General features: G+C 41.6%; 1 protein-coding gene across 3 annotated transcripts in view; it reads left to right on the top strand.

Moving 5' to 3' along the window:
- LOC125458394 (follistatin-related protein 5-like) overlaps window positions 1–24,693 on the top strand; it is a 526,135-nt gene that overhangs the window by 321,274 nt on the left and 180,168 nt on the right. For all 3 annotated transcript variants that reach the window (XM_048543646.2, XM_048543648.2, XM_048543645.2), the window contains exon 5: window positions 23,581–23,771. In XM_048543646.2, coding sequence (XP_048399603.1) covers window positions 23,581–23,771 — 191 coding nt within the window. The remainder of the gene's footprint in view (window positions 1–23,580; window positions 23,772–24,693) is intronic.

Here is a 24,693-nt window from a genome sequence, read left to right as displayed (position 1 = left end):
ATAAACAACTGCACCTCCCAGTCGCGAACCATTTTAACTCCGCTTCCCATTCCTCAGACGACATGTCCATCATGGGCCTCCTGCAGTGCCACAATGATGCCACCCGAAGGTTTCAGGAACAGCAACTCATATTTCGCTTGGGAACCCTGCAGCCCAATGGTATCAATGTGGATTTCACAAGCTTGAAAATCTCCCCTCCACCTACCACAAATCAAAACCAGCCCAGCTCACCCCCCCCCTTCCTAACCTGTTCATCCTCTCACCTATCTCCTCCTCCCACTTCAAGCCCCACCACCATTTCCTACCTCCTAACCTCATCCTGCCCCCTTGACCTGTCCGTCCTCCCTGGACTGACCTATCCCCTCCATACCTCCCCACCTACACCCACCTTTACTGGCTGTATCCCCACCTCTTTGACTTGTCTATTTCCTCTGCACCTATCTTCGCTTCTATCCATCTTCTATCTGCCTCCTCCTCTCTCCCTATTTATTTCAGAACCCCGTTCCACTCCCCCATTTCTGATGAAGGGTCTATGCCCAAAACGTCAGCTTTCCTGCTCCTAAGATGCTGACTTGGCCTGCTGGGCTCATTCAGCTCTACACCTTGTTATCTCGGATTAGCTAGCATCTGCAGTTCCTATTATCTCTGATTAATTTTTTGTCTTTTTTTTCATAATTCAGATAAAAATATTAACATGTAAACAATTAGAGAATTGTCCAAATACATTACTAAGTTCAAACTGTTTATCTGTGTTCTGGATAACTTGCTAGGAGAGCCCTGAGGATCCTAAGTTGTAATCTTGATTGTATCTAATATGTTAGATGTAGAAAGCTTAGTCTTCATCCATGGCAGGTTCACTCTTGCAATCCCATCCACAAAGACGACCCAGCCCTTTGCAGTGACTGAGCCTTTTTGAGGTCCATCATTAAATATTTAGGATTGTCTTGCAGCATTATCTAAACTTTTCGGTCTACTGTGAGGAAGGGGAAGGGAAAGACACAGAAAATCTAGGCTTAAAGCTGTCGGTTAGTAATTATCTACTACAACTATTTCTGTCATTGAAGTATCTTGAGCTCTATAGTTCTTCAATTCACCAACCCCACCAAATGGATTCCAATTATTACAATTATTGCATTTTTGACAGAAAAACAGTAAAGCAGTGCCAAGCATTTGTAAATGAGATGATATTAATTCACAAGGTAAGAGCCCGCGACGTTGAAAATAGTTCAGCAGCATGGATAGAGAATTGAATCATGGGCAGGAAAGAGTGAAGGGGTTCATTTTCAGATTGACAGCCAATGACAAGTGGGATTCCACAAAGATCAGTGCTAGGATCTCAATGGTTTACAATATACATTAATGACTCAGAGGAAGGAAGTGAATGGACTGTTAGCAAATTTGCACCTAACACAAAAAGAGGTGAAAAGATAAGTTGCCAGAGAGACTGAAATAGCTTAAATAGTGATATTGATGGTTTAAGTAAGCAGACATAAGGTTGGCGAACAGAGTATAATGTGGGAAAATGTGAAGTTTATCATTTTGGAAGATAGAACAAGTGAACAGAGTATTATTCAAATGGAAAACAAAACTGCAGAAAGCTGCAACACAAAGGGACTTGGGAATACTTGTACATGAAACACAGAATGTGAGCACATAGGTACAGCAGGTAGTCAGGAATGTTGGCCCTTATTCCAAAGGGTTTGGAGTATAACAGCAGGGAAATCTTACTTCAACTGTACAAGGTGCTGGGGAGATCTCATCTGGAGTACTGTGAGCAATTTTGAATCCTTTATTTTAAAAGAATTCCTAGCACGAAGTTCACGAGAAGATCCCTAGTATTGAGGGATTGCCTTCTGAGCTAAGGTTATACAGGTTGGGACTCAACTCATTGCAGTTTAGAAGAACAAGAGATGGTCCCATTGAAACATGTTGGATTCTGAAGGGGCTTGATAGGATAAATGCTGAGAAGATATTTCTGCTTCTGGGACAGTCTAGGACCAGAGGATATATTCTCAGAATAAATCTCAGTCTGGGATGAAGAAGAATTTCTCCTCAGAGGGTTATGAACCTTTGGAATGATTTGCGACAGAAAGCTGTGGGAGCAGAGTCCTTTTGTATGCTTAACGTCAAGGTAGATAGATTCTTGGTTAGTAGGGGATTCAAAAGTTATGGGTAAAGGACCAGAAACTGGCCATGAGGAATGTCAGAGTAGCCATGGTCCTATTGAATAACGGCACATGTTTGAGTGGCCAAGTAGCTTGCTCATGGTCTTATGGTCTTATAGTCTTACAAGAAAATCTATAAATGACACAGTGCAGGCCCAAAAGGAGGAGGTCACCTTGGCAGAAAGGGCTGCTGGCTTTAATTGAGCGATAGCATATGTTCACAAGTTCATTTGTCTTCTCTTCTACGTTTGAACACTGTGTTCTACATATCTGAATTATTCACAATTGAACAAAAGACTTCATACCTCATTCTTCAACCCATAACAATGTCTTCCCTCGCAGCCAAATGTGGAAATAAAGATTAAAAGATTTTAATGACATGAATGTGCTCTTTTACTGCATGTGCTCTTGCCTTGAGAAGAAAATCTTGCTTGCATTTCACACATTCAATTTCCTTTAAAGAGAAGACAATCAGAAACAGGAACATCTTCAGTTTGCTCCTCTAGCTGGAATGCAATAACCTGACATGACAAATGATCCTATATTTAATGTAGCAATGACAATAAGTAGGAGTTTTATTGAAAGCAGGCGAACTGTCTACATTAAGTTCTAAAAAGCATTATAAAGGCACATAAAGTTGTTTTGAACTGAGGATTTTTTCATTGCAAATTTGATATGACAATAATATTTTGAGCAAATTATGACAAGAGGAAACAACAGAATTACTGTACTAATGGGAACCTTGGTAGTTCTGGAGATCTAATTGCCTGTAAAGAATTTGCTGATGACAAAATGACAGGTAGAAAAGTATGTTATGAAGAGGACATAGAGTTTTCAGACTGCGATTGATAGGTCAATTGCGTGGGCAAAAATCTGGCAGATGGAACGTATTGTGGAAAGATCTGAAGTTATTGTCTTTAGCAGGAAGAATAACAAAGAAGAATATTATAAAATGGAAAATGACTGCAGAATTCTGAGGTGGAGTTAGATTTAGTTGTTCTGGTGTATGAGTCACAAAATGTTAGAGTGCAGATACAGCGAGTAATTAAGAAGGCTAGTGGAACGCTGTCTGTTATTACAAAAGGAATTGAACATAAAAATAATGATTGGAAACAGAAGTTGCCAGAAAAGCTCAACAGGTCTGGCAGCATTTGTGCAGAAAAATCACAGTTAACTTTTCAGGTCCAGTGACCCTTCCTTCAAACTGTTCTGAGGAAGGTCACTGGACCTGAAATGTTAACTCTGATTTTTCTTCACAAGTGCTGCCAGATCAGCTGAGCATTTCCAGCAACTTCTGTTATTGTTCCTGATTTACAGCATCCGCATTTCTTTCAGTTTTTTTTTATAAAACATTCAGTTTATGTAACAAGTTAGTGAGATCACATCTCAAATACTGCACGCAGTTTTGGTCTTCTGATTTAAGGAAGAATGTAAATGAGTTGGATGCAATTCAAAGGAGGTTTACTACATTGACACTGGAATGGGCAGTATGTGTTAAGAAAAAAGGTTGGAGAAACTTTTTTCTCCAAGGAATACTTCTAAGGCAGAAGTTGGTGTATTTTTGTTTGGCAAGGAAATCAAAGGTAATGGGGAATAAATGAGGTTGCAGAATTCAAAACACAAACAAGCCAGCCACAATCTTATTGAATGGTGGACCAGGCTGATGGGCTGTAAGGCCTACTCCTGCTTTTAGTTTGTATGTTTGTATTTGGATTCAGTTGTCTAATTTGGGTCATTGTACTGATTTTCAGTAGTAATTTTTAAGAAATTATACTCAAAATTCCTGTGGTTGTCTCAGTGATAATTCATTGGAGTACAGGACACATTGTATCAGTGGTGAACAACTCTAGTATGAAAACAAACTGGAGGCATGAACTCTGGATGCAGAGGGTATTTCAGATACTGAACAGTCATTCAGCCTCCTATCACCAGTAAGCAATGTGAATTATGTTAAATTGGGAATCATAGAATATTTACAGCAAACAGGAGGTCATTCGACCCTGTCGCGTCTGTACTGGCCTTCTGAAGGAGTAATTCATCTTGCCACTCCCTATAAACCTGCAGGAATTTCCTTTTTCCGAGATTCGGTCAAAGCTGCCTCCACCAGCTGTCTCAGTCAATACATTCCAGACCACTCACAGCATTAAAATGTTGCGCCTCTCATTGCCATTGCTTTTAAAATCAATTACTTTAAATCAGTGCCCCTGGCTCCTGATCCTTCCACCAATAGGAAAAAAATTGTTGAATATTGATTGATCGGTAGGTTGCTGATATAATTTAGAACAAAAGATTCACAATAACTGTCTGTTTGGTGCCCAATGATGTAAGATCGAATGATTGGCTCCACATATCAGTTGGACACAGAGTGAATCGTTGTTCACAAATCTAATGATCTTTTTGAGTGGAGCAGGAATGACAAAGACAAAATCAAAACTCTGTAGCACCACCAGAATTGACGTGGCTTTCAGCAATGTGGAAAGAGAAGAAGCACCAAAATATTATGTAAAGGCAAACCAAAATGCTGGAGTTGTCAGGATTCTGCAATAAAAAACAACAGAGAGAATAGTGAGATTACTTGGTAGCTCAGGCATTAGCCAAGAAAAGAGAAACATAATTAATGTGAAGAGCCTACTGAACTGAAAATTTAGACTGCATTTTATGGAGTGCCAAATATCCTGCAAACCATACACCCTCGATCCGCCAAAACTTGTTCCACAGCTAATTGACTTTTAATTTTGCTTTAAGTGTGATTTCTAACCCTGGGGAACAGGGGACTCCATCTCAGTTGCCAGTCACTCAAAGACCTCTGGCTCTCTTGTACTTGGAGTGCTAATAGAAATGGAAGATTACTGCCAGCCCTATACCCAGACAATAAGAAAGCAAGTTATGCTGGATCACAAAACATGGCATCATGAATAGAAGATTAACTATCTACCAGGAAACACAGAGCGGGGAAAAAAATCTGGTAAATGGAGTAAAATGGTGCAGATTGTGGGAAAGTGTCAAATTGTCCATTTTATCAGGAAGAGTAAAAAAGATTGGGAGGGGGGGCTTGCAGAACTCTGAGATGCAAAGTGGCCTGGGTGTCCTAATTCATAAGTCACACAAGACTACAGTAAATAATTACCGAAGCTAATGGAATGTTATTATATTGTGCAAAGGGAATTCTAAAGTGTAGATGTTATGCCTCAGTTTTACAGGGCATTGGTATAATCACATCAGGAATACTTTGTGCAGTATTAGTCTCCTTATTTAAGGAAGAATGTAAAAGAAGACTTAGCAGACTAATACCTACAATGACCAGGTTGCCTTACAAGAAATGAATGGCCAGGATGAGATTGTGCCTGCTGAAATTTAGGAAAATAAGAGACAACTTGATTGAAGCATATAAGACCCTGAAAGACCTTGACAGGATGGATTTAGAGAGGATGTTTCCTTCTATGGGAAAACTTAGAACGAGGAGTCACTGTTTAAAAATACGACACCATCCCATAAGCAGAGGTGACACAATTTATTTTTCTCTCTCAGATGGTGGTGAGCCTTTGGAACTCTTCCTGAAAGTGGAATGTTAAATATTTTAAGGCAGATGTGGATAGATTCTTGGTAAGCAAGAAAAAGATGGAAAAGTTATTGGTGTGGACAGGAATGTGGATTTGAGGTTGCCATCAAGTCAGCCATGATTTTATTAAATGGTGCACAGGCTCAAGGGGCTGAATGGCCTACTCCTTGTTCAGATGATCAGATGCTGGTTGTTTAGTTCGGCACTAAACTTTCAGGGATCAGGGTTTGAGAGGCCATGCAGGAAAAAGGAATATGGAGGTGGTAGTACTTTAATCTCACAAATATTAAGAAGGATCTACCTTTGCCTGCTATCAACCTACAGAAGGAAATTTGATCTCTTGAAGTGGAACTCTGTTTAAATCATGGGGGCAGCGACTGAAACCCTTGTGAGCATCGATCAAACAACTGGCAGGTGGGATACTATGCCTGCCACTAAAATTCAGGTGAAATTGTGGCACATGTTAAGGGTGGTGTTTGAATGGTGGACAGGTCACTTGTTGGATTGAACATAACCCCCGACTCCTGCTTTCAAAGCTGCCTGCAGGAGAATATAAATGCAACCCGTTAACTCTGTTTCCCTGTTCACAGATGGTGCCTGACACACTGAGCATTTATAACAATTCTGTTTCTTATTAAATTAACCTTACTATTCAGCGAAACATTTTAAGCTCACCTGTTGGGAAATTACATTTAATACTCCCTTCCTGGATTATGTCACCTCTGAGTCAGTAGGGGCTCTCCCATGCACTTTTAAGGCAGGCTATATGCCATAAGAGAAGGAACTCCATTTGTGTTTTGCAGTATTTTACTTTAACATGAATTAGTATGGAACAGACAAGAAATTTGCAGACGCTGGAATTTTTAGGCAGAAATGAAGCACCCAGGATGCCCTGGCAAGTTGGCTGCAGGCTTTGTTGAAGTGGTCCTTCGTGTCCTGACATCTTGTATCCAAAGGAAGTTCCTACCCCTCACCTCAGTAGTGATCATAGAACATAGAACAATACAGCATATAGCACAGAACAGGCCCTTCGGCCCTCAATGGTGCGCCGGTCTGTGAACTAATCTAAGCCCCTCCCCCTACACTATCCCATCATCATCCATCTGCTTATCCAAGGACTGTTCAAATGCCCCTAATGTGGCTGAGTTAACTACATTGGCAGGCAGGGCGTTCCACACCCTTACCACTCCGAGTAAAGAACCTGCCTCTGACATCTGTCTTAAATCTATTTGTGGCTATGTCTCCTCGTACAAGCTGACATCATCATCCTCAGAAAAAGACTCTCACTGTCCACCCTATCTAATCTTCTGATCATCTTGTATGTCTCTATTAAATCCCCTCTTAGCCTCCTTCTCTCCAATGAGAACGGACCCAAGTCCCTCAGCCTTTCTTCATAGGGCCTGTGCTCCATACCAGGCAACATCCTGGTAAATCTCATCTGCACCTTTTTCCAATGCTTCCACATCCTTTCTGTAATGGGATAACCAGACTGCACGCAATATTCCAAATGAGGCCACACTAGCATTTTGTACAGTTGCAGCGTGATATCACGGCTCCAGAGCTCAACCCCTCTACCAATAAAACCTAACACGCTGTACGCCTTCTTATCAGCGCTATCAATCTGGGTGGCAACTTTCAGGGACCAATGTACATAGACACCAGGATCCCTCTGCACATCCACACTACCAAGAATCTTTCCATTGACCCGGTATTCTGCCTTCCTATTGTTCTTCCCAAAGTGAATCACCTCACATTTATCCGCATTGAACTCCATTTGCCACCTTTCAGCCCAATTCTGCAGTTTATCCAAGTCTCCCTGCAACCTGCAACATTCTTCCACACTGTCCACCACTTCACCGACTTTAGTGTCATCTGCAAACTTACTAATCCATCCACCTATGCCTGTATCCAAGTCATTTATAAAAATGACAAACAGCAGCGGGCCCAAAACAGATCCTTGAGGCACACTACTAGTGAGCTGACTCCAGGCTGAATATTTTCTATCAACCGCCACTAGTTGCCTTCTTACAGAAAGCCAGTTTCTAATCCAAACTCCCCCAATCCCGTGCCTCTGTATTTTCTCCAATGGCCTACCATGTGGAACCTTATCAAAGACTTTACTGAAGTTCATGTACACCACATCAACTGCCCTACCCTCCATCCATATGCTTGGTCACCTTCTCAAAAAACTCAGTGAGGTTTGTGAGACACGACCTGCCCTTGAAGATTCCATGCTGACTATCTCCAATCAAATTGTTGCTTGCTAGATGATTATAAATCCTATCTCTTATAATCCTTTCCAAAATTTTTCCTACAACAGATGTAAGGCTCACAGGTCTATAATTACCTGGGTCATCCCTACTGCCCTTTTTGAACAAAGGCACAACATTTGTAATCCTCCAGTCCTCTGGTACTAAACCTGTAGACAATAAGGACTCAAAGATCAAGGCTAAAGGCTCCGCCACGTCCTCCCTAGCTTCCCAGAGAATCCTCAGAAAAATCCCATCTGGCCCAGGGGATTTACCTACTTTCACACCTTCTAGAATTGATAACACCTCCTCCTTACTAACCTCAATCCATTCAATTCTGGAAGCCCTTAACTCAGTCTTCTCCTCTACAGTATTTTCCTTTTCCTGAGTAAAAACAGATGAGAAATATTCATTTAGCACCTCTCCGATTTCCACTGGATCCACACACAACTTCCCACTTCTGACTTTGACTGGCCCTATTCCTACCCTAATCATCCTCTTATTCCTCACATACCTATAGAAAGCTTTAGGGTTCTCCTTTATTCTACCTGCTAATGTCTGCTCATGTCCCCTCCTTGCTCTTCTTAACTCTCTCTTTAAATCCTTCCTAGCTAATCTGTAACTCTCCATCACCTCATCTGAACAATCTCGTCTCATCGTCACATAAGCCTCCCTCTTCCGCTTGACAAGAGATACAATTTCTTTAGTAAAACATGGTTCCCTTACCTTATCGCTTCCTCCCTGCCTGACAGGGACATACCTATCAAGGACACACGATATCTGTTCCTTAAACCAGCTTCACATTTCGATTGTCCCCATCCCCTACATTTTGCTAACCCATTCTGTGCCTCCTACATCTTGCCTAATTGCATTATAATTGCCCTTCCTCCATCTATAACTCCTGCCCTGTGGCATGTTCCTATCCCTTTCTATCGCTTAACTAAACATAACCGAATTATGGTCACTCTCGCCAAAGTGCTCACCTACCACTAAATCAAACACCTGGCCTGGTTCATTACCAAGTACCAGATCCAGTGTGGCCTCCCCTCTTGTTGGCCCTTTGACATACTGTGTCAGGAAACCCTCCTGCACACATTGGACAAAAACTGATCCATCCGCTGTACAAGAGTTATAGCATTTCCAGTCAATGTTAGGGAAGTTAAAGTCTCCCATAATGACCACCCTGTTCCTTTCACTCCTGCCCAGAATAGTTTTGCCAATCCTCTCCTCCGTATCCCTGGAACTTTGCGGAGGCCTATAAAAAACTCCCAGCAGTGTTACCGCTCCTCTCCTGTTTCTGACCTCAGCCCATACTACCTCAGTAGACGAGTCCTCATCAAAAGTTCTTTCAGCCACAGTTATACTGTCCTTGACTAACAAAGCCACACCTCCCCCTGTTTTACCACCTTCCCTGATCTTAATGAAAGACCTTAACCCTGGAACCTGCAACATCCATTGCTGACCCTGCTCTACCCATGTCTCCGAAATGACCACAACATCGAAGTCCCAGGTACCTATCCATGCTGCAAGCTCACCTACCTTATTCCGGATTCTCCTGGCATTGAAGTAGACACACTTCAATTCAGCTTGCTGTCTACCAGCACACTCCTGTGACAGTGAGATGCTGTCCATGTCCTCCCTACTCTCATCCTCCTGTGTACTGGAACTACACCTCAGTTTCCCATCCCCCTTCTGAGCTAGTTTAAATCCACCCACATAGCACGAGAAAATTTCCCACCGAGGATATTCGTGCCCCTCTGGTTCAAGTGGAGACTGTCCTGTTTGTAGAGGTCCCACCTTCCCCAGAATGAGCCCCAATTGTCCATATACCTGAAGCCGTCCCTCCTGCACCATCCCTGCAGCCACGTGTTCAGCTGAAATCTCTCCCTGTTCTTTGCCTCGCTATCACGTGGCACGGGTAACAAACCAGGGATAACCACTCTGTTTGTTCTAGTTCTCAGCTTCCACCCTAGCTCCCTGAAATCCTGCCTGACATCCCTATCCCTCTTTTTACATGTGTCATTGGTGCCTATGTGGACCATGACTTGGGGCTGGTGACCCTCTTCCTTCAGGACCCCAAAGACACGATTCGAGACATCACGGACCCTGGCACCTGGGAGGCAACATACCAACTGTGAGTCTCTTTCGTTCCCAACAAATGTTCTATCAGTCCCCCTAACTATTGAGTCCCCAATGACTATCACTCTCTTCCTATCCCCCCTTCCCATCTGTGCGAGAGGAACAGACTCTGTGCCAGAGACCTGCACCCTACTGCATGCCCCTGGTAAGTTGTCCCCCCAACAGTATCCAAAAGGGTATACTTGTTTTTCAGGGGAACGACCACAGGGGATCCCCGCACTGACTGTTTTTCTTTTCCCCCTTCTAACAGTTACCTAGCTTTCTTCGTGCTTAGGAGTAACTACTTCCCTGTAACTCTTGCCTATCACTGACTCTGCCTCCCGAATGATCCGAAGTTCATCCAGCTCCCGATCCAGTTTCCTAAAGCAGTCTTGGAGGAACAAGAGTTAGGTGCACTTCCTGCAGGCGTATTTGGATGGGACACTAATGTCATCCCTCACCTCATACATCATGCGGGAGGAACAATCCTCTACCTGCACTGCCATGACCCCCTCTTGTTCTATACCTTGCAATCACAGCCCTCACACCAACACCTTTACTGGAAACCATCTTGCTGACCCCAGCCAAGCTGCCTTGACTCATCTCTAAATCCAGCGCCTGTGCTGCTCCTCAGTTTGGACTGGCTGCAGTACTTGCAGTGACCATCACTCCCACTTTCTGTTGGGACTAGAAAGCTGCCAGCCAGTTAATTGATCAGCAACTCTGAGATGTGCATTGAGGCAGAAATATTGATACAATAGCCTGATATCTGTAAAAGCAAACTGCAGCCATCCAGCTTGACATGTCCTCAACTTTTCAGCCAGGAGAGGTGTCACTGCCTCTGAAAAATTCCTGCTAAAATTGACATTTCAGGCCCGTGACCTTTGAGCAGATCTGGACAAATCAATTTCTAAGCGAATGCAGAGACAGGGAAAAAGGAGAGAGGAAGAAAGCTCACAAAGGAAAGGATGTAAGCAGCGGGATCATATGATAGAAAAGAATCATTCATTTTGTCATGTAATCGCTCCTGACTTCCATCTATCACAGACTTTTATGCCTTGTCTTCTCATTCCATCCACTCCCTTCAATTTTCCTACCCATGTACGTTCTAAAGGCGGTTACATTTTTATCTTCTGCCTCTGATGAAGCATCATCCAAATGAAGTACGAAGCAGAAGTTTTCTGGCTGTATGGAGCCAGACTTAGTGTCAGAGCTAAGATAAAACAATGAAGAAACACATCAGGCCAGTTTACAGATGCATTTTGGCCTCTGGTGACGTTTGCCAGGTGCAAGCTCACCTACAGAGTTGAGTGGTGAAGGCCTCTAATAGGTACAGAGAAGTCATTCAGTATTGAGTTTATGCCTCTATGAGCAGAGCAATTCCCAATTCGGTCAACCTGGTTCTTTTGTTCATTGCCCATAGCCCTGCAATGTTCTCTGATGGTCATTGAATTATCATTGAAAATCATTGGTTGTTTCCACTTTTATTACCTGGTTGGGCAATGAATTCCAAGTAATTACCACTCACTGCATAAAAAATGTTCATCATGCTCTCTCTGCACTGCTTGCCCAATGTTGTGTTCTATAGTACTTGTACGTTCAGCTAATAGGAGGAGATTTTCATTGTTTATTCTAATCGGTTGTAATTTTGTTCGTTTCTATCTATCTTCCTCCTTCACTTCAAGGAGAACAAATCACAGTATTTCAAACCTAAAGTCAATAAAATCCCTGCGACTCTGGAACATTTCTGTACTGCCTTAAAGACTTCCGCATACTTCAAACAGTGTAGTGATCGGAACTGTCTGCAGTACTCCCATCGAGACTTGACCAGACCCTTATGAATATTCAACATATTTGAGGGCCATTTTGCAACCAAATCAGTATTTTATTGACATTGGATTGGTATACCTGACTCAGGGAGAGGGGCACTGGCTCATTTGTGCCAGTGATATGGCCTTGGAGACCAAAGACTACAACAGCACGTGTCAATATCCGTATGGTAGGATTTTCTTCTGCCTTGATAATCTTAACTACTTCTTCACTTCGTCATGATCCCAGCTGATGGTCAAGTCAGATCCCAGAGTGAAATGTGTCTTTATTGATCATAAGTTTTATTTTCTTTAATTTGGTTACCCTGATGGTCAGTCATTGAACATATTTATATGATTCTTATACATTGTACTTTTAGCAGAAGAACAATAGTTTTATTATACAAAAGAAAATAAAAACAATTTCGCTAAATACGGATACGAGACAATTCTGAAAGATCTGATTAAAAACAGAAAGAGAAGTTTTTTTGCAGGAATATCTTTTATGAACACTGAAACCCAGTGAAGTGTCACTCCTATGTTGACATATTCATTTCTTACTCAATTGATGAGGTTATTAAGTGTTTCATTTCTGCCCATTCGCCTGATCTGATTCTCTCCATTACATTCTCTCCCTGAGACACTCAAGCTAATTCACTGTCATTTCTGAACAGATCCAAAGGAAAAATCAAGTTACGTTGACAGGATTGAGGCTGTTAAACAGGCAATTTGGTAATAGCTGAGATGGATCCTTTTTCTTCTGAACCAAATCTGCCTCTGGCCTCCTGTATCTCTTAGGGTTGTATATCTTAATTTAGTAAACGCTTCAACCATTATCTCATCAGGTATAGTTTGTCTAGTCATTTAGCTAAGTCACATGATTTCTTGGAAATGCTGTTTTGACTCATTGCTAAAAGTTTCCGATGCTTAAAATCAGTCCGGTTACCTTCACAGAAGGAACAATTAAAAAACCATTACCCCCACTTTAGAAATCAAATTCTCAAATTCATCACAATTTTTCTGCAGGCAGTGAAGGTTGTTTTCAATTCAGGTGCCTGTCTGCAGTCTTTTTTACATTTCAGCATTCCTTTAAGTTCCTCTGCTTTTGTACCAATGTTGAAATGGATTTTTAAAGCATCCTTCAGAATTAGTTCTTGTTGCCCATCAGACAAACATTAAAATGTTGTCACAAAATTACCCTTAAATTTTAGAAATAAAGAATAATGATGAGTAAGCAACTTGTAAAAGTTCATTTTCCTTTTAGTGCAACTTTGTTAGATAGAGAATACATTGGAGTAAATCTGGGAATACATTAGAAGAATGATTCACTCAAAAAACAGAAGTGGCTTCACTTCTCCATGTACATATTTTAAAAACTTTTTTTTATTGATTCTGGAATGAAGCCTAGTATTTTTGTTGCGAGGACAGCAGGTAGGAATTTCTTTTTTATAGAAAGCAGACCTCACTTCAATGTGAATGATTCCCCTTGATTTGGAATCCATTGCGATAAAGATACTTTAAAAGCAGAATGACATTTAAACTTGAATGCATGTAACTTTAATAAATGGCAATGTTCAGAGTAGGGATGCAGAGCAAACATGACTGTTACAGACCACTATCCTGTTGACCATAAAGGTGTGAAAACTATTAACATTTTCATCACTCTTCCAATTCTAGCTAATGGTTTTTAGCTCTTATTAATCGCTCAATGGGTGAAAATTGCCCAGGTCCTCCAAGAAGCTGGCAATCTGCTATACCAAAGATAGTAAGAACTGCTGATGCTGGAGTCAGAGATAACACAGTATGGAGCTGGAGGAACACAGCAGGCCAGGCAGCATCAGAGGAACAGGAAAGCTGCTATACCAGTTTACTCCCCAGGTGGCAAAGTTGAGGAATATCTCCAGATTAAACTCTTTTTTTGAAATTGAATTTGTGCAAGAAATGTTGATTATTTTTCTGCAAACAGCCATCGGCTGTTTCACTTGGTTATTACCCATTTTGTTCGCCTTGAGAGAATGTGAGTGTCGTGATTACGAACAGTGGCCAGAGAGAGAGAAAGAGACAGAGAGACATACTGGTTCTCTTCACATTATGTTCATTTCAAATAATGGTGGCTTAGTGGTTAGTACTGCTGCCTCACAGCACCAGGGGCCTGGGTTCGAATTCCCCTTGGACGCCTGACTGTGTGGAGTTTGCACATTCTTCCCGTGTCTGTGTGGGTTCCCTCCAGGTGCTCCGGTTTCCTCCCACAGTCCAAAGATGTGCAGGCTAGGTGGATCGGCCATGCTAAATGGCCCATAGTGTTCGGGGATGTATAGATTAAGTGCATTTGGGGAATGGGTCTGAGTGGGGTGCTCTGATTGTCAGTATGGACTTGTTGGACTAAAGGGCCTGTTTGCATACTGTATGCATTCTGTAATAATCTTCTGTCTATAAAATAGTTGAATTTTGAAATCAGTAATTGCCAATTATGTACTTTTTAAAATATTTACAGTGTTTCATAGCTCTGAAAAATCTGAGAGACAGGTAATATTTCTACTGAATTCTACACTTGGCGTCTGTCATTAGTGAGAAATTTGCTTTGGAAGAAAGTGGTATCCCACAACACAGAAGTGAAATTTACTTAGGGATCTCAAGTTGCATTGAATTTTGTATTTTGTACTGTGTAAAATTTTCTGGGGCAGGAATGTGGCAATATTCCATACCCTGCTAAATTTGCCCTTTGTCCCAATGCGATGCTATCTGATTTTATTGTTTCGTGGAGATGGTGGAGGAAATCCCCTACCCTCTGAATCTGCACTGTTGGCATCACTCTGCTTTGTAAACCAGCTTTCTCGCGAATTGAATTATCCTGCTTTGGTAATGAAACATGACTGTTGCTGCTGCTTGTCCTTGCTTTAAATTCTCACATCAGTCTGGGTACCAGATGCCATTTCCCATAGCACCAAGGCAAGTTATTTTAGTTGCACTCTTGCCACCCTTTTTAAGTGTGCTCACAGCTGGATGGGACGCAGCTCTTAGTAGCCAGGACTGTTCATTGAATAATGTACATTATATACACAGTATGGAGAGATCCCTGCATGACCATCTTGGAGTATTTCTTTCTACACACTGAATGTCACATGACCTGAAATCCCTTCATCGAATCATAGAATCCCTACAGTGTGGAAGCAGGCCATTTAGCCGTTCCAGTTCACACTGATTCCTCCAAAGAGCATTACACCAGAACCGCCCCCTATCCTATTCCTGTACCCTACATTTCCCATAACTAATCCAGCTAACTTCCACATTTCTGGACACTGTGGGCAGTTTAACATGGCACATTTTTGGGCTGTAGGAGGAAACAGGAGCACCCGGAGGAACTGAGCCACGGTGCTGTCTTCTTTTGTAGTTTCCTCTCTCCTCCTTTTTCAAAATTTAAATGAGAAATAGTCTTTGGGGGCTGGCTATTGCTGGGAAAGTGGGTATGTGTAAGGAGTCTTTCTACACAAGCTGCTGCTACACATATACAAGCAGGGAGGGCTCTTTGCCTATTTCAAATTTTGACCCCAAAGTCTGTTGTTGGTAGACCATCTCTGTGAAGCTAAACTCTCTCCCACCATCTCTGGAGATCTGCATGCTGTCTGGACAATCCCAGTCAGCCTCTTTCAATTTGGTCAGCCAAGAAAACTGAATTGGTACCCTGCCAGCCTCAGTATTCTGTCTCCAGGTAAATTGCGTGGGAGGTAGGATAGAACACCTGTCAGTAGTGCTACAGTTTCGCACCCACCCAACCCTGGTGTCAGACCCAGTTCGCTCTATAAATCCAATCCTTGTCCATCAGGCTGTGAGCCAAATCATTGTCAAAGTTCAGATTTTGTCCAAGGTTACTTTTACCTTCAACAATTTGTCACAACTGTAGGTTCTTCCATCAAAGAGTTAGAACATTTTCCCATATTGACAGGCGTGGCAGCTAACTGAAGTATTGTAGAATTTGAGAAAGAAAAAGACTGATGGCAATCGCAGCTTATAGAGTAAAGGTTAATTAGAACTTTTTTCCCCAAAAATAGCGACTTAACATGTGCGAATGAAGCTATCTGATAATGATGTCAAATAATGTGGAACTGGTACCTGAGTTTGTCCCTTCACAGCAGAATGCCCTCTTTCACCATGCCTTGTAAGGTGTTCTGTTTAAGAAACGCCTGTTAAATGTTCACTCATAAGAGTGTAGTCTTTGCAATACTTCATGATGGCCCATATAGTATAATAGTTATATGAAGGAATATTATAATGGGCACTTGTGAAGGAAACTGTTTGTAGCCCAACGTGTTTAGCCTGTATGCCAAAATGGAAAAAGAAAGGAGAAGAAGGCAGATGAAGGTGTGGCTTGAGGTGCAGAAGGGAAGGTTTGGGATTCCTGGATCACCCGGACTGTTTCTGGGAAGGGTGAGGCCTGTACATGTGTGATGGCCTGTACCTGAACAAGAACAGGACCATCATCTCTGTGGGTGGGTTCGCTACTGCTGCCGGGAGGAATTTAAAATGTTTCAGCAAGGGAAGGGGACCCAGAATTTTAGTACCACAGGGGCACATCATACTCTAGTAAAGAAACCAAAGTAGACAGATTTCAGCCCTGTTACGTTCCAACGGAATAAGGTGAGGATGGATGGACTCTACCTTAGGAATATTGTAGTTAAGTCAGATAAATTAAAGGCATGCATTGATAGTTGGTACTATGATGTTGTTGCCATCACAGAGATGGGGTCAAGCAAACAGCTACGTCTGGGCAGCTTCTCAGGAAGGCAGATTTTGTTGAAATAAGGCAAGAGAGGAAACCAGAGCACCCGGAGGAAACCATGTGTCTGTATGGGTTTCCTCTGGGTGCTCCGGTTCCCTACCACAGTCCAAAGATGTGTAGGCTAGTTGGATTGGCCATGCTAAATTGCACATAGTGTTCAGGGCTGTGTACATTGTGGGTTATAGGGGGATGGGTCTGGGTGGGATGCTTGGAGGATTGGTGTGGACTTGTTGGACTGAAGGGCCTGTTTCCACACTGTAGGGATTCTATTATCTATGATCTGTGATCTGGACAAATTAGACTGGGAACAGCTACTTGTGAGAAAATCTACATTGGAACAGTGATGGGTGTATGAAAAGGAAATAGAAAAATTAAAGTGTTTCCTTTTAGGATGAAATGCTCGACCAAAAAAGTCCAGAGAATCCTGGATGTCTAGGAATATTGAGGACTTGAATAGAAGGAAAAGAGAGGCTTTTAGCAGATATAAAGAGGGCAAATCAATAGAGGCCTGAGAAGCGAATGGAAACTATAGGGAAAAGCAATCAGGAGAGCAAAGAGGAGGCATGAGAAAACAATGACAGTTGAAGTTAGGGAGAATCCCAAGATAATCTATTAGTTATTTAAGATGAAGAGGACAACCATGCAAAGAGTAGGGACCAAGAGGATAAGCTAGGCCTGGAGTCTTCTAGGATATGGGTAGAGTGTTGGAAAAGGGGACTGTAGGTACAGATTTGGGAAGAAGGACTGTGATCTTTTTGAGCAGATAGATATAGTGAATGAGGAGCTATGCGGGTTTTGGCGGACAAATCACCAAGTCTGGATGAGTTATATGCCAGACTGCCATAGGAAGCAAGGGAGGAAATTACAGAGGTTCTGACCTAAATGTTTAATTCCTTTCTGAGTACAGGAGAAGTGCCAAAGAACTGGGGACAGCTAAAGTGGTTCAACTTTTCAAGAAGCGTGGTAAAGATAAAACAGAATTACAGAGCAACAAATATCACATCAATGATTGCGAAACCATTGGAGAAAATTCTGAAACAGAAAATTAATCTCCATCTGGTGATTTGATATGCAGCGTGGCTTTGCCAGAGGGAAGTCAGATCTAACATATTTGTTCGACTTTTTCAAGGAGGTGACCAGGAATGTAGATGAGGTTAATGCTGTTGGTGTGGTTTATAGTGATTTCAGCAAAACCATTGACAAGTTCCCACATAGGACACAGATAGAGAAGATAAAAGCACATGGGATCCAGGGTATTTTGGCAAATTGGGTCCAAAATTAGCTTCCTGATAGGAGACACTGGATGGTGTGAGGGGCTGTTTATATGACCAGAAGTCAGTGTCCAGTGGAATAGTACGTGGATCAGTATTGGATCCTTTATGGTTCTTGATATTTATAAATGATATAGAAGAGAAAGTGGGGGTGATATGAATTAAGTTTGCAGATAAAACAATTGGCCAGGTTGTTAACATTGAGGAAGAGGACTTAAGTGATGAAGAAACTGAGGCGTTGACCAGATGGGCATATCAGTGGAAGATGGAATTTAATCCTTTTAATTGTGAAGTAATGCACTTTGCATGAAGTAACAAGACAAGGGAGTACTCAATGAATGGCAGAACACTCAGAAGCACAGAGGAACAGAGGGACATTGGGGCGCTTGTGTACAAATATCTTAAGGTGGCAAATGGCACACTTGTCTTTATCAGTCATGGCATTGATTATAAAAGCAGGAATATTATTTTGGAGCTGTACAGGACTGTATTTAGGCCATGGCTAGAGTGCTGTGTGCAGTCCAGTCACTGCTCTATGGGAAGCATGTGATTAGACTGGAAGGGATGCAGACAAGATTCACTGGGATGTTGCCTTGGACAGAGCAGTTTCAAGATAATGAGAGGCATAGATAGAGTTGATAGCCAGAGACTATTTCCCAGGGCAGAAATGGCTAGCACGAGGGGTCATAGTTTTAAGCTGGTTGGTGGAAAGTATAGAGGGGATGTCAGAGGCAGGTTCTTTACGCAGAGAGTTGTGAGAGCATGGAATGCGTTGCCAGCAGCAGTTGTGGAAGCAAGGTCATTGGGGTCATTTAAGAGACTGCTGGACATGTATATGGACATGTATATGGTCACAGAAATTTGAGGGTGCATACATGAGGATCAATGGTCGGCACAACATTGTGGGCTGAAGGGCCTGTTCTGTGCTGTACTGTTCTATGTTCTATGTTCTATGTTCACTATGAAGAAAGACTGGATTAGCTTGTGTTGTTTCCTTTAGACCAGAGAAGATTGAGAGAGGGCCTGGTTAAGGTGGATAAGATTATGAGGGGCATGGACAGGATGGATAAAAAGTAGCTGTTCCCCTTAGTTGAAGGTAGCATTTTGATGTGAAAGGCAGGATGTTTAGACAGGATTTGAGAAAAACAATTTTCACCCAGAATGTGATTAAAATCTGGAATGCATTGCCTGGGAGGGTAGTTGATGTGGGAAATCTCACAACTGCTAATAAATATTTGGATGACCACTCAAAATGTCATAAAATTCAAGGCTATGGGTCATGTGCTAGAAAGTGAGACTAGTGTAGATTTAGCGTAGTTTTTGTTATTGCAGTCTTGGCAGTTTGAAGAACCTCTTTTGTACTGTATAAATCTGTGAATTGGTAAGTGAGTAGCCCCAGAAGAGGAATGGAGAAAGGAAAGTGTTTGTATATGGAATTTTCAAGACTTGGAATAATTGATTGATCTCTTGCCAATTAAAGCGTCTTAAGATTACTTGACCTAATGATATTGTGTGATGTACTGGATGGTACTTGGTCTTTTACATATAGTGTCAAGAGTTATTAAGGGTTATAGAACCAGGACAAATAGGTAGAGTTAAAATATATACCAACCATGATCTAATTCACTGCAGAATAATTTCAAGGGCTAAAGAGCCTCATGTTCTGAGAATTAAGCTTATTTCCATCTTTTTAATAACACAGTATTCCAAAAACAAAACTTCACCCACACTGTTTTGTGAAAAGAGGAAGACCACAAATTATTCTAATCTGTAAAAACAATACATGTTAAGACATTGTAATATAAATTGTACTCTTATAAAGATCACATTGATTGGTTTCCTATAGCAACACTGCATTTAAGATTGTCATCCCTCTTCTCATGCCAACAATGATGATTGAAAAAAATATTTTTTTCAAAACATACTCAACAGAGCAGCAACACACTATTGTGATAAGAAAGGGACAATAAATCATTTTAGAGAAACTGTGACTTGCACTGTAAATAATATAACACCCTTCACGAACTGGAAGATTAAATAAATAAATTGAAAATCCATTTTTTATGTGTTACTTGCTCAAAACAGCACAACTAACCAATTAATAATCATTGATATAACACTGTAACGAATGTATGACTATTATTATGTTAATTTATGTAGATTAATGCTTCGTACTGCTCTTCAGGCTGTTGTGTTTCCTAATCCACCATTTCAAAAGCAAAGCCACCCTCTCTGGGTTTGATTTCCTTGTGTGAATTTCCAATCAACTTGCTCATTTTCTTAGCTCCAGATGGGATTAAAACTAGAAGAGGAATAAACTTTTCATTTAAATTGAAAGGGTGTCTCTGTGATTTTAATATGTTTTGAATTATTTGCATATGTAAGATATAATAACCAGCTTAAGAATTGTTTTTAGTTCAATCATAGGACATAGGCGTTACTGACTGTCCAACATTTATTGCCCATCCCTAGCTGCTTTTTAAAAGATAGTGGTGATTTGTCTTATTAAGCAATCAACATGCCGGATGTTGACCAAAAATGCCTTTCAGATTTTGATAGCGACAGGAACAATGATATATTTGCAAGTCAAGGTGGTGAGTGATTTGTAGGGGAACTTGCAGGTGGTGGTGTTCCCACGTATCTGCTGCTTTTGTCCTTCCAGACAGAAGTGGTCCTGGGTGTGGAAGGTGTTGTCTAAGGATCAATGTTAAATTTCTGCAGGGGATCTTGTAGATAGTACAGACTGCTGCTATGGAGCATTGGTGATTAACAAGTGGATCTTTGTGGATGTGGTGCCAATCAAGTGGGCTCCATGTGCTGGATCGTATCAATCTTTTTGAGTGTTTTTGGAGCTGCACCCATCCAGACAAGTGGGGCATATTCCATCATACTCCTGACTTGTGCCTTGTAGAGGGTGAACAGGCTTTGGGAAGTCAGAGGATGAGTTACTCACCACTGTATTCCTAGCCTCTTAGCCTGCTCTTGAAACCATTATGTTTATGTAGTGAGCTCAGTTGAGTTTCTGGTCAATATTAACCACCAGGATGTTGATAGCAGGAGACCCCAGTAATAGTAACACCATGGATTGCCAAGTGGCTGGGATTAGATTGTCTCTTGTTGGAGATAGTCATTGCCTGGCATTTGTGTGGTGCCAATGTGATCGCCAGTTGTCACCTGGAGCCTAGACATTGTCTAGATCTTGTGCAATTTAAACATAGGGTGCTTCAATATCTGAACAGTCGCAAATGTTGCTTAATGTTATGCAATCGTTGGCGAACATCCCTACTTCTGACCTGATGATGGAGGGAAGGCAGCTGAAGATCACCAGCGTCGAACAAAGACAAACCACCTTACTATGTGCCAGGTATGACTTCGACCAGCAGAGAGTTTGCCCCAGATACCCATTGATTCCAGTTTTGCTTGAGCTTCTTGATGCCACACTTAGTTGAATGTCAGGCTCTGCCACTCTCACTTCGCCTCTGGAATTCATGCTGTCCATGTTTGACCTAAAGTCAGGAGATACGTGGCCCTAGTGAAATGCAAACAGCGTAGCATTGAGCAGGTGCTGCTTAATAGCACTGTTGATGACACCTTCCATCACTTTACTGATGATCAAGAGTAGACTAATGGGGTAGTAATTGTCCAGTTTGGATTTGTAGTGCTTTTTATGTACAGGACATACCTGGGCAAATTCCTACATCGTCATTTAGATGCCAATGCTGTAACTGAACCAGAATATCTTGGCTAGGGGAGCAGCAGGTTTTGGGACACAAGCCTTCGGTACTATTATCAGAATGTTATCAGGGTCCATAGTCTTTGTGATGTCCAGTGCCTCCAACTGTTTCTTGATATCACGTGGAGTGAATCAAAATGGCTAAAGACTGGTATCTGTAATGCTGGGAACTACTGAAGGGGATTGATCCCCTGGCTTGGTGGCTATGGTTGAGTGGGGAGTAAGCCAGGCAAGTTGTGTTGGAATATAAATCTGCAGCATTTGATGTCCCACAGCACATTAAGGGTGCCAAAGTCTTGAGTTGCTAGATCAGTTCAAAGCCTGCCCCATTTAGCACGATAATAGTGCTGAACAACATGCTGGAGAGTATTTTCAAAGTGAAGGCAGGATTTTGTCTCCACAGAATTGTATAGTGTACATTCTTTCCACTACTGCCATGGACTGATGCATCTGTAGATGGCAGATTACTGAGGGTTAGATCAAGTGTTTTTCCCTCTTGTTGGTTCCCTTACCATTGCTGCAGACTCAGTCCTTTTGGATCCAACTGGTTCATTCGGCAGTAGTGCTCCCAAGCCATGTTTGGTGATGAACATTGAAGTCCCGCAACCAGAGTACATTTTGCACCCTTGCCACCCTCAGTGCTTCCACCAAGTATTCTTTAACATGGAGGACTACTGATTCATTAATAGTACATGGGAGGGAGCACAGTACATGGTAATCAGCAGGAGGTTTCCTTCCCCATGTTTAACCTTAAGCTATGAGACTTCATGGGGCCTGGACTCAATGTTGAGGACTCCCATGGCAACTCCCTCCCGACTGTATATCGCTATGCCACCAAGCCTGCTGGGTCTGTCCTGCCAGTAGGACAGGACATTTCTGGAGATGGTGATGGTGGTGTATGGGATGTTGTCTATCAGGTGTGATTCTGAGAGAATGGCTACATGAGGCTGTTGCCTGGCTAATCTGTGAGACAGCTCTTCGAATTTTAGCACTAGCTCACAGATGTTAGTAAGGAGGACTTTGCAGAATCGACAGGGCTGTTTCTGTCATTGTCTTCTCCAGTGCCTGGTTCGATGCCAGGTGGACCATCCAGTTTCATTTCTTTGTTGACACTTTGTAGCATTTGTTGCAACTGAGCGGCTTGCTAGGCTATTTCAGAGGGCAGTTGAGAGTCAACCACATTGCTGTGGCTCTGGAGTCACATGTAGGCCAGAACAGGTGAAATGGCAGATTCCTTTCCCTGAAATACATGAGTGAGGCAGATGTTTTTTTAAAATGACATTCAATTGGCAGGATTCAAAACAGGCTCCCCAGAACATTAGCAGAATTTCTGGATTAATAGTCTCGCAATAATGTCGTAAGGCTATCAACTTCCACTTGGAAGGAATTTATTTACCATAAATTCATCTGAAAGTAACATGAAAAGTAGATTGATCCATTAGTTGATTTTGAATTGATATGTTAAATTGATATTACTGCTGAAAGATTAATATTAAATTCATTGCTAGTCTACTTTCTAGGTTATCCAGTAACCAAGAAGTTGTGTTAATGGCAAAGCAATCACCAGAAAGTGTGTGGGAGTGACTTCATGGGATTTTATTTTTTCTTTTATCGTCACCGTGACAGCTATGGTCAATAAGCAAAACTACTGTATGCATAAACCTGCAATCAGTCATTACAACGCAAAGCATTCTATACTGAACCCACAATTCAATAGCACCCACACTTAGGTGGTCTTCCTGAATGACATAGAACAGTAGACGGAAGAATATTTTCAGTTTATTAGAGCAAATTTGACCCTTGCTTTTATCCAAAGGGGAGAGGTTCCTAATCACTGTCTTCATCTCATCTGCAACAAAATAATCATACATTATTTTGGAATACTTTGCCCTCTCTGTAGGTGGGCGGTGTAAATTGGCAGACTACAGCAGATTGAAAAGCATGTTGCTGGACCTACAGAGTCGAAGGTATTTCCAAGAGGAAAATATTACAGTGGAGACAACAACACAGAAGAGAGTTTTGGTGGAGAATATGTTCAAGTACTTTGACACCAGTGGGGATGGACTTATAGACAACAGTGAACTAGCACAGGTGGGTGTTGTGTTCTGTGCACTTCAATGTAAAATTTTTGATGGTTATTTATTTGACTTTAATTCCTTCTTAAATCCTCATTGGACTGTTTACCCAATTGATACCTCTCCAATATCTGAGATCCATGTTAAACTTCAGTTTCTGGCTAGAACACCGGTCTTCAGACCTGCCATTCCAGTGCGCTACTGAAGGAGCGTAGCACTGTTCAAATGAAAAGTTAAACTGTTTCAAAAATTAACAGAGGAGTTATTCCCAAGGTGTTTGTCAATATCTATCCCTCAATCAACACAACACAAAAAAATGCTGGTCATTATCACATCGTCGTTTGTGTGAGGTTGCTGTGCACATATTGCCTGTTATATTTCACACTTTACAATAGGACTATATTTCAGAAAGCTCTTAATTGACTGTGACACTCTTGACATGATCAGTTTTCATGAAAAATGCTACATAAGTACAAATCTTTCTTTCTTTCTCTTTTTTCTTTCCCACGCTGTTTCTCTCCATGTTGAGTTGAAAGACTATCATGCATTTGTCGACTTTTTCAGAATTTGATACGAAGCAGAAAATTTGGCACCAGCTGTTTGCATAGGTTACTATTGAGATATAAATAACACCAATATTCATTGTTCATTCCTGGTTATACTAGTTATCTGAGGGCATTCAACATTTATATCTAGTGTGGAGTTAGAGTTGTATGTTGATTGGTCCATAATGGCTGCCAGGTTTTCCTTCCTGGAGAATATTATTGAACCATTTGAGGTTTTACAATAATCCGGATGGTTTGCAAATAACCAAATTTATTGGATTGATTCAAAATATACTACAATGGGATTTGAACACTAACTCAGTGGGCTAATCAGTCTCATAATATATTGCCATTAAGGAAGTGATTGTTTGAAACGTTTCTGTTTACTAATGC

Source organism: Stegostoma tigrinum, chromosome 13, assembly GCF_030684315.1.
Source record: "Stegostoma tigrinum isolate sSteTig4 chromosome 13, sSteTig4.hap1, whole genome shotgun sequence".
NCBI lineage: Eukaryota > Metazoa > Chordata > Chondrichthyes > Orectolobiformes > Stegostomatidae > Stegostoma > Stegostoma tigrinum.
This window is presented reverse-complemented; position numbering and strand designations above follow the sequence as displayed.